Source organism: Otolemur garnettii, unplaced genomic scaffold (genome assembly GCF_000181295.1).
Source record: "Otolemur garnettii isolate 467f Iridium unplaced genomic scaffold, OtoGar3 scaffold00056, whole genome shotgun sequence".
NCBI classification, from domain to species: domain Eukaryota; kingdom Metazoa; phylum Chordata; class Mammalia; order Primates; family Galagidae; genus Otolemur; species Otolemur garnettii.
The window spans coordinates 2,215,474-2,225,314 of NW_003852451.1; the positions used below are offsets into that span (position 1 = coordinate 2,215,474).

Sequence of the window (9,841 nt, forward strand, 5' to 3'; positions counted from 1 at the left end):
CCAGTTTACGTCCTGCTTCCTTTTGGTCTTTATAGCTCAGTTTCACTTGAACTTAAAAAACCTAGATTCTGTTACATAATCCTAATCCTTACATTTTCATTTCCTCTACATTTTAGGGCCCATGAAATATTTTTGTAATATTTAGTCTAGTATGAAATGGAAAAACTGGCATTGTGCAAACCAAGGATTCTGCTCACTTACTGAGATAAAAAAATTAGGTCTAATTTGCTCCTTTTATTAATAAAAGAAACTTTTAATAAAAGCCATCATTCAATTGAAACAAAAATGTACAAAAACTTAACATAATCATAGCTTTACTTATATTTATACATGTATGGACATGCATGTATCACTTCTAAGATTTTTTTTTCCTATTTGCACATTTTTAAACATTTTAGAATTATGTCAGTGACCTACATAGTAGCAGCACAGTGCTAACAGTACAAAGACGGCTAGCTATTCCATTATTGGCTCTATTTTTCAGGAGTTACAATGAAATTATGTACAGCATAAAAAGCTTGTCAAACTGAAGATGGTCTTAGGCCATTACTACTATTTCATTCCAATTTGGATTTTAATATAATTAACTTACAGATCTGAAATAAAAGCACTGCTTAACGGTTTCAGATGCCTTCTGGTATTTAATATGCTTCAAGGAATCTTTACAAATAATAAGTTTAAACTATAGTGAAGAGAACTGTGACTAAAGCTGCCTACTCGGACAACAGGGCGCAGCGCCCGCGACGTGAGCTGTCCCTGACTGTGCTACAACTAAAGTGCTGACTACGCCGAGATTTCTTTAAAACAAGCAAAACTAAATAGCACACACCAGAGTTCTTTAATATAACCGTAATGGTCTAACAAACCTTCCAATGGAAGGAAATACAAAATAAAGTTGACACAATAGATTTAATTTATATTTATATGCTTCAATTTGACAAGTTTATCTGGTCATTTTGCCAACTCTGTGCAGAACCACCTGATATCAAACACACTACAGTGGTGAGCTCTGATTCCAGATGGCTGAAGCCAAGGTCTGCAAAGGTCCCAGCACCCACAGCCACACGCACAGAGCTGTGTCAACCTATGGGTTTATTGACACTTTCCGTCACACTCTTAACACTGACGCTTTCAGGGTTCCCTCCCTGTAATGAACTTGAGCATAATCAATTTCGTAAAGAAATATATACCTAAACCAAATTAAGAATATTAACTCTTCTGCACATGGGTTCAAATAGGAAGTATTTTGGTTAGTAAAATGAAAAGTTAATTCTTAAAAATTTCCACAGTCTTTTTGAAATGCAAGGCACCAATAGGGAGCAGACGTTCTAGCAAACAGTGATTGTCTGGGGGAAAAAATGGAACCCAGCAGTCCTTTGTCACTCCGGTCAGAATACTGTCTCCTTCCCGTCTACGCAACATCCTCCAGGTAATCTGCAACGTCACTGAGCTGGGACACAGTCAGGTCTTGGGTGAGGTCATCAAGCTTGGTTGTTAAAAGAAAGGAAAGATCAGTGTCAGAAGGCCCACAGAGTCTGAAGTAACGCACAATGCTATAATTAACTTATATCACTTTATACTACACAGACAGCTTCATGTTTCAACCTCATAAAATAGGTGGAAACAACTGAGGTGCTGAGAAGTAATCTGCCTACAATCACATGTCTAACAGGGTAAGTAATGCAATCTTCTTTCATACTGATTATACTCTCAAATATTTCAGACAAAAATTAAAAATAAAACATCCTAGACATTATTCCAATTAATCAAGAAACTAAAATTAGTGGAAAACTTTACAAAACTTCCGTAACTGGGTGAGGTCCCAATGTGTGACTCTGTTCATAACTAAGACCAATCCAGAAATTACCAGCTCTCTAAAATGGTAGTTTATCACATTAAATTTTGTTGAAATTCATTGAAATATATAATATGCTCATTTTAAAACTATTATTTCCTATATTTTTATATGACAGTATAATGTTAAATTTGTAACATCAAACTTAAAATATATCATGACACCCTTTAATTCTCTGCCAACTGAAGCCAGAGTGAGGTGCCCTTGGAGGCTGACATGAAACAGGGGCAGACAGGACCGCCGGTGGGGTCAAGGTGCTTGGCCTCAGTTCACAAGTGCAGAAAATAGTCGTTGATGTTTCTGTTAAACTAGAATTTGACCTCTATTAGCCAAATACATACATTCATTTCTACAAACTAAGGTAACACAGAAAGGTAATAGATATTTAAACATAATAAGGCTGAGAAAAACATCATCTCTAAAGTAAAGAAAAATCCATAGGACGTAGCCTCCAGAATGTAAGAAATATAGCTGGGGGGTCCCACTAGTTGCTGAGGAGGGACAGAACCCAGCCTCCCCAGCCTCATCTAGCCCCATCCTTACAGATGAGCCAGCGACCAGAGGCCACAGCTGCCCTACTCACTATATGCCAAAGACCAACCAGAGGCCACAGCTGCCCTACTCACTATATGCCAAAGACAGATGTTCCTCACATGACGGCAGAGGGAAGGAACTACCACCTGCATGCTGTCTGGGGAGTGCCCTTAAGACAAAGTTAGCCAGCACCTGGGCTACATAAGACCCAGAATGATGGCGTCTCACAGAAATGACACAGACCTGTCTGGAGAGTCTGTGAGAGACTCTCACCTACTTGCTCATATACCCTCTTCATATCCTCTCATTTTGTTATTCTTTGGACATAGAGAAATCTAAGTCAGAAGTAACATCCTCTTAAATATGCAAGCCCCCTTCCTCCTGGTCCAAAAGTGTTCTTTGTGTAAACTGTTGCCAATAAAATTATTAGAAATCTTAATTAAAGTTCTTATACTGCAATCCAAATTCAGTTTACACAAAAACAAAAAACTCCAGCCTGTACTCCGTCTCTACTAAAAATAGAAAACTAGCCAAGTGTTGTGGCAGGTGCCTGTAGTCCCAACTACATGGGAGCTGAGTCAAGAGGACCACCTGAGCCCCGTAGTTTTAGGTTGCTGTGAGCTATGACACCACAGCACTCTACCCAAGGCAGGAGTGAGATTTGCCTTGGAAAAAAAAAAAAAAAGAAAGAAAATTGCCTTTAAATAATCCTTTCTAGTTTCTCATTTTTAGGCCTGTTAAGGATGACATAAGGTGAAAAAGTAAGAGAAAGACAAATTACTATGCAAGCATTAGAGACGGTACTTTACATGTTACCACTTAACCTTCCAAACACCCTACAGGGAAGTATTAATACTTCCATCTTGCATTTAAAGAAACTGAAGATCAAAGGTTAGAGCCTGCCTAAGATACATAATACACAGAAGAGTAAGAAAGCAGACCCGACTGCAGGCTTGGGCTGTGTTGTTCCACTGTAAAACGCTGCCTCCCTGTGTAGTAAGTAACCTAGCACTTATAGAATCCCACTTGCTTTGGGAAGCCCCAGTCCACTTCTGGCTACGACACCCACAGACTGCAGCCAGGCTCGCCTGTGTGCCAACAGCAGTGCTCCGTGGCACTGATAGCAAATCTGAGGTGCTAGCACTGGGTATCTAAGTATACTCTGTTCTCTGCCTACATAAAAAGGTCAGATTTAGACCTCAAACACGGACCCCTACTTTACATTCTGAGACCTGTGTCTGCCTTTGCTGCCTTGTCTCAGGTACTCCAGCCCAGCCACTTGCCTGTTCAGACATTACCACTGGCCCTGAGATGTCCATGTCCTCTGCGCTCCAGTCTCAGATCTGACCGTGTCCACAGCCCTCCACGCTGACTTTGTCTGCAACCCTAGTGGTCGGTTCTGACTCACCCTGATCCATCCTGGTCCCTTACTTCACAGCCATCCCCATGCCCCAACAATAGTCCTCAGACGTTTCAGAAGGACCCAGGTATAAGGAACAACTGACAACAATCTTACTTACTCATCAAAGACATTGCTCATAAACTTGGACCAGGTAAGTCACGACACTGCATAATATTCAATTATTTTTCTACAAATTAATAGAAATTTTTGGAGCTTTACAGCAAATCAATAAATAGGGAGGGAAAACCATTGTATGGGAAAGGCAGGGTACTCTACTTTATCACTGGTATTGATGTCATCTATCTCCACAGAAAGGTCTTCTTCAATCTCTTCTCCAATACTTATTTCACTTTTTTCCGAACGATGGCTAGTACTAATTTCAGGAGGAAAACAAAAGTAAGAACGCTGAGAAAAAAAATTTTAAGAAAATAACTACTTCTCTTCAAACTTTAAGGTATTTATTTTAATCCTAGAAGTAAAATTAACTATCATGAATTTCATACACATTAGCTCTCTTGACCCTTAAAATAAGTCAGCACAGCAGCAGCAACAGTTATTTTAACAGATCAACTGAGGTTCAGAATAGTGACTCTGGTCATAATGGCAAGAAAGAAACAGATTTTTAAAATTTCATTTACTACATTACATTCTCTTTCAAAAAAACTGTATAATAAATTACTCTGATAGAAATAAATAATTTCAGTGTAGAACACAAATGTCTTAACACTGTAATTGGGTAAATGAGGTGAAGGCCATATTAACTAGTGGGATGTAAGCACTCCAATTTGTATAAATAATCAACACGTTGAATACCGTAATAGCATAAATGTATTCATATCTATGAATACTATGAAATTCTATGAAATGACTTAATAAAAAATAAATAAATAAATAATTTCCAACTGAAAAAAAATTGTCAAATAAAATTTTCAGGCATCTAATTTAGAATTTCTAATCATATTCACAAATATGACTTCTGCATTATAAGCCAAACCACAGATTCCATCACCTTTATGTATATAAGGAAGTTACCTGAAACAAAGTATTAAGAAATATCATCTGAATCAGAAAAATAATTGAGAAGATGAGTGTTTTAGGTTGGATGTGGCAACCCCTCCAGACCAGCTGAGAGCAGGAGGAGGAGACACACAGAAGCCCTGGCTGCTCCTGGGGACTGGGCAGGTCCTGGGGACTTGGGCCGCTCCTGAGGACTGGGCAGCTCCTGGGGGCTGGGGGCTCCTAGGGACCCAGACAGCCAGGCAGTGGGAGGTCTCTGCTTTATTCTTACCATATGTTTTAAACATAAGATAGAGTCCAAATCCTAAGGTAAAATCAGAAACATGCCCCAAGTCATCTACATAATTTTGGATTTACCTATTTTCACCTTCGAGCAATATAAATAAGACAATCAAACATACTAAAATCATCACTGATGGAATTTTGTCTTGTGTTCAGAAACTATTTCTATATCTGCATTTACCCATTTCTTACCTATTAAAATCATCAACATAGTCATCTTCTTCTCCAGTCCCTGACAGGTTTAAGAGAAGACACGTTATATTTACACATACACACTTTATGACATACCTACAATTAAATACCCATCTTTCCTTAAAAGGAAAAAAAACCATTGCTGAATTACAATGTCTCCTAAGTCCCAGAAAAAGAAATATTTTTAACAAATATAATGCAAAGGCAAGTGACAAAATAAACTACCTGAAAAATAATAAGCTGTTATGAGTGACTGTGCCACCCCTGAAGCATGGTTAGCACCCATCTCCTTGCAGGCACTAAAGTGGGGGTCACATAGCACCCCCCCCATCAATGACGGCCTTTGACCCAGCGAGTACAGCAACAGCAAGTGGTCAACAGCAAGCAGCCTCGTCCAGTTACCTTTTTATGAACTATTGAGATTTGTCAACTCTATAACTGTTAATATTTAAAAATTGTCACAAGGGGTGAAGAAGCAACAGAGCCTGGTAAACATGAGCCCCTGCCCGGCAGGGGGGCTCCCACCTCAGACCCTGCTGAGACTACCGTGGGAGAGTCAGGTACCCTCTCCTGGCTGAGTCCTCAACCAAACCCACACCAACCGTAAGGCTAACTCAAGGATTCACGCATGTGACTGCACTTAACAGAGACCCAGGCCACAGAAAGCTCCTGATGACAGGGAACCCAGTGAAGGGACGCTGACTGAGAGGCACCTTTCACACCTGTTTAGGGCTACACGGGACACATTTCCACATCTGCTGCCATGCCCACCCTGTTTTCTGAGGGTTGGTTGAGGACACAGGGGTTGTTAATCACAGCAAAGCCTTGCAGGCACAAGGGAATCAAATTACAATACAAATAAACAGCACATGGGGAGACACAGGCATTCAGACCAGCCACAAGCAGAAGGTGGAGACCATGAAGAGAAATTCTGGCTCAACAGCCAGACTTCCCGGAGGCTGGACCATGTCTGCCCAGCCACTAGAGAATGGCTCTGCCTCTGCACATTCTCAGGCTGAGTCCAAATCTCCTTCCTTCTCTGGGCCGTCTCCTACTCTACCATCCAGCCTCAGACCAGGTGGAAGCACCACTACCCATTTCCATCCCCACAGGCTGACCCTCCAACACTCAAGAGCCCTGCAGGTGTCTATTTCACGTCCATCTCCCCCGCTAGAGTTGACACTCCACTAGGACAGAGGCCCATCTCCGGCCAGGGTATAGTCTGGACACAAGACAACAACACAAACCCTGTGAGTGACCAGCTCCCGGCAGGTGATGGAGTCACTCTAAAGCATCAACACTAATGCGGAATCTAGTTACCTAATCCAAGTGATCCAATTTTATCATTGACCAGTCTCAGATCTTTCAAAACTGTGTTTGCCCTTTTACCTGTGAACAGGAAAAATTATCATTAAAGTGACTTTTAGAATAAAACATTCTGTAAACCATGTCAATGTTTTTCCCCATATGGACTTCTTTATGACAGGAGCATAATAATCTTAACACTAAGAAAAAACTACAAACTGTGCTCACCAGATGCTTAAGTTACTCATGTTCCTTTTAAACCATGAACAGTTCTATTCCTTCTTGGAACACCACCACTAAAGGTCACTTTTTGCCCAACTGTAAGACTCACCTTCCATGAGTGGTCCCATTAGACAGGAATTCATGGACTATAGATAAATATTTTCATGGACTATAGATAAAAATTTTCATAAAAATTTTGGTCAACTGCTGTTTTTTAATTAATCACCGTGATCTCCTCACAGTGTCTTCAGTTCTTAGCTCTCCAAGTCCTCTCTAAACGACCATGCCTGCTCAAAATCAGGGTGCCTGTGTGATCACGGCATCCTGGGTTCCTTTCTCTAAAAACAGTCATCCCAGCTCAGGGTCAGGGCAGCATGATCGTGGTTTCCTGGGTTCCCTTCTTGAAAGTGGCAGCCACCAAAGAGGAGAAGCAGGGAAGGGGCCGTGTGCCTGAGTACATGGGCTGCAACAGCAAGCCGTAAACCATTTCTTCTCTGTGTTCTAGGAAGTCCCACAGTTGTATCATGTAGGACAGAAAGGTTAGGAATGAGTGCAAAACTCATAACACAAATTCCTAGTGAATATACTTTAGGAAGCTTCTCCAAAAGAGGTACACTTATGCTATGAACACTGTGCCAATTAAATCTTGCATTCACTATAGCACAGAATACAAAGTCTCTCTGCATAGCTCCATGCTCAGGGCTACGATTTTATACTCCTGGGTACTGTGGCTGTGTGTACAGACGGGTGGGGTGGTAACTGGTGCTTTCTCTACCTAGCAAGTGATATTCCTCTCTGCAAACTCTAAAAAGATACATGAGATTCTAATCCCTGAAGGGAGAATGTTTTATTTAACATTCCTATGATAATTTCTGTGGGACCACAGAACAATTTTTAAAAATTCATTGAACTCAAATCATCCCAAATGTCCAACAAAAGAGATTTAAAAATTATATCTAAAGGTAACATAAATCGGGTACAAAGTCAGCTTCCTTAAAGTATTTTACGGCACAGTAAAAGGCAGAATACAAAACAATACAGAGAAGATGAACACATTAAAAAGAAATCTTAAAAATACTAACAGGAAATATCTGAGTGATAAAACTATGACCTATTTTTATGATATTCCTTTTAAAAATCAACAATAATCATACACTGCTGAATGAATTGGGCACTTACTCTCAGAGTCTTTTAATGAGGGGGCTCCGGCCAGGGAGCTGAGTCCACTCCGTAAGGGGGGCGCGTCCGAGAGCGAGGCCAGGCTCCCCACTTGCTTCCTGGGCTCATTTCTCCTGACAGGAGACAAGTGACAGTTAAACAGTAACCTTGTATCCTGCCACTAAAGCAAAAGCAACTTAAAGGTATTTTATATACACACAGAAGCTAGAAATAAAGAATACGCGGTATTTTACAGATTCGAAACCATGAAGTATACACTCAAGGCAGTGCAGACTGCAGGTCAATCACAAATCCACACAGTGAGACTGTCAGTACGTTATCGACTCACCTCCCTTTACAATTCTGCCTGGAATCCTACAAACTAAATGACCTTGTGCATATTCACTGTCTGGGATTTCTTTCAGCCCTTTTCAATCACCAAGAACGTAGCCGAGACAGTCTAGGAGCCTGCCAGCAAGTCAGTATTCCACCAGGGGTGCACGTTCTTCAGAGAAGCCCCAGACAGCCACGCTGATGGGCCCCTTTAGAGTCTCCACAGCCAACCTCAAGGGCATCTCAATACTGCCCAGCAACCCTACACATCCCCTGCCCCTTCTTTCCCTACCTTCTCACAGAACCTTCCTCTACCTTCTCCACTCTCCCCAAATCTCCAAGCCTCCTCCCTTCCTCACTAACTCGGACTCAGACAACAACCCACATAGGTGCTACCCTCGATGCCCGCAGTGGGACCCACACGCTCTCCACTCTGCCAGCAAAGACGATCCCTGCACCGTTCCTGACATCGGGAAAGCCCTCCAGGAATCTCCTCCTTCCCTCACCTCTTTCTTCTTCCATCTTTAGGGCCAGACCGTTCTCACCAGCACATACACGCTGTTACTTCTCCCAGGTAAATAAGCTCCTCTGGCCCTCCAGCCACCACCCCGTGACAGTACAAAGTCAGATATGTGGATTCAATAATTATATAACCATTAGTAGTTCACTGAATAAAATGAAAACATTTAGAAATTATATGTTTAAACCTCTAGTCTGATAATCCAAAACAGTTTACTCACCAACCGTAAGTTTTTTCTGGTTTGGGAATGGGATCATCAAAGAAAGAATCTCCTTCCACATCATCTTCATCTGGACAAAGGTCAGCTTTATCAGTGACATCTAAAGTCTTGTTGCTTAGGAAAGAGCCAATTTTTGTTTCGTGGGCCAATAAGTGAAGACTACTTTTGTTCTTCGGTTCTGATGAAGAAATACTTGTGTCACTCTGACAGACTCCATTGTTGGCACTCTAGAAAAAGAAGACAGAACAGAAAAGGTCTCCTCAGTGAGATAAAGCTTTTAAGATATTTTAAATAATTCATACAACACAGGCAAATCTGTGTGGGTGCATGTATGTATACGTGTGCAGGTGTATGTGTACATGTGTGCGTGTATATGTGTGAGCATGTGTATGTGCACATGTGTATGTCTGTGTGTGCACGTGTGTATGTCTGTGTGCGTGGTGTGCGTGTGTATGTCTGTGTGTGGTGTGCGTGTGTATGTGCACGTGTGCATGTCTGTGTGTGTGGTGTGCATGTGTGTGTGCACTTGTGTATGTCTGTGTGTGGTGTGCGTACGTGTGCACATGTGTATGTGCACGTGTGTGTGTGGTGTGCGTATGTGCGCATGTGTATGTGCACGTGTGTATGTGTGTGTGTGGTGTGCGTGTGTATGTGCGTGTGTGCATGTCTGTGTATGTGGTGTGCGTATGTGAGCGTGTGTATGTGCACATGTGTATGTGTGTATGTGCACGTGTGTATGTCTGTGTGTGGTGTGCGTGTGTATGTGCGCATGTGTATGTGCACGTGTGTGTGTATGTGCAC

At 41.6% G+C, this 9,841-nt stretch overlaps 1 protein-coding gene across 2 annotated transcripts in view; it reads right to left on the reverse strand.

Annotated features, from left to right (window-relative positions):
- Nucleotides 1–819: 819 nt before the first annotated feature.
- FGFR1OP (FGFR1 oncogene partner) overlaps nucleotides 820–9,841 on the reverse strand; it is a 35,325-nt gene continuing 26,303 nt past the window's right edge. For both annotated transcript variants that reach the window (XM_003792374.3, XM_003792375.3), the window contains 6 exons: nucleotides 9,041–9,267; nucleotides 7,989–8,101; nucleotides 6,603–6,671; nucleotides 5,283–5,322; nucleotides 4,068–4,164; nucleotides 820–1,486 (listed from right to left, as the gene is read on the reverse strand). In XM_003792374.3, coding sequence (XP_003792422.1) covers nucleotides 1,412–1,486; nucleotides 4,068–4,164; nucleotides 5,283–5,322; nucleotides 6,603–6,671; nucleotides 7,989–8,101; nucleotides 9,041–9,267 — 621 coding nt within the window. In that variant the 3' untranslated portion in view covers nucleotides 820–1,411. The remainder of the gene's footprint in view (nucleotides 1,487–4,067; nucleotides 4,165–5,282; nucleotides 5,323–6,602; nucleotides 6,672–7,988; nucleotides 8,102–9,040; nucleotides 9,268–9,841) is intronic.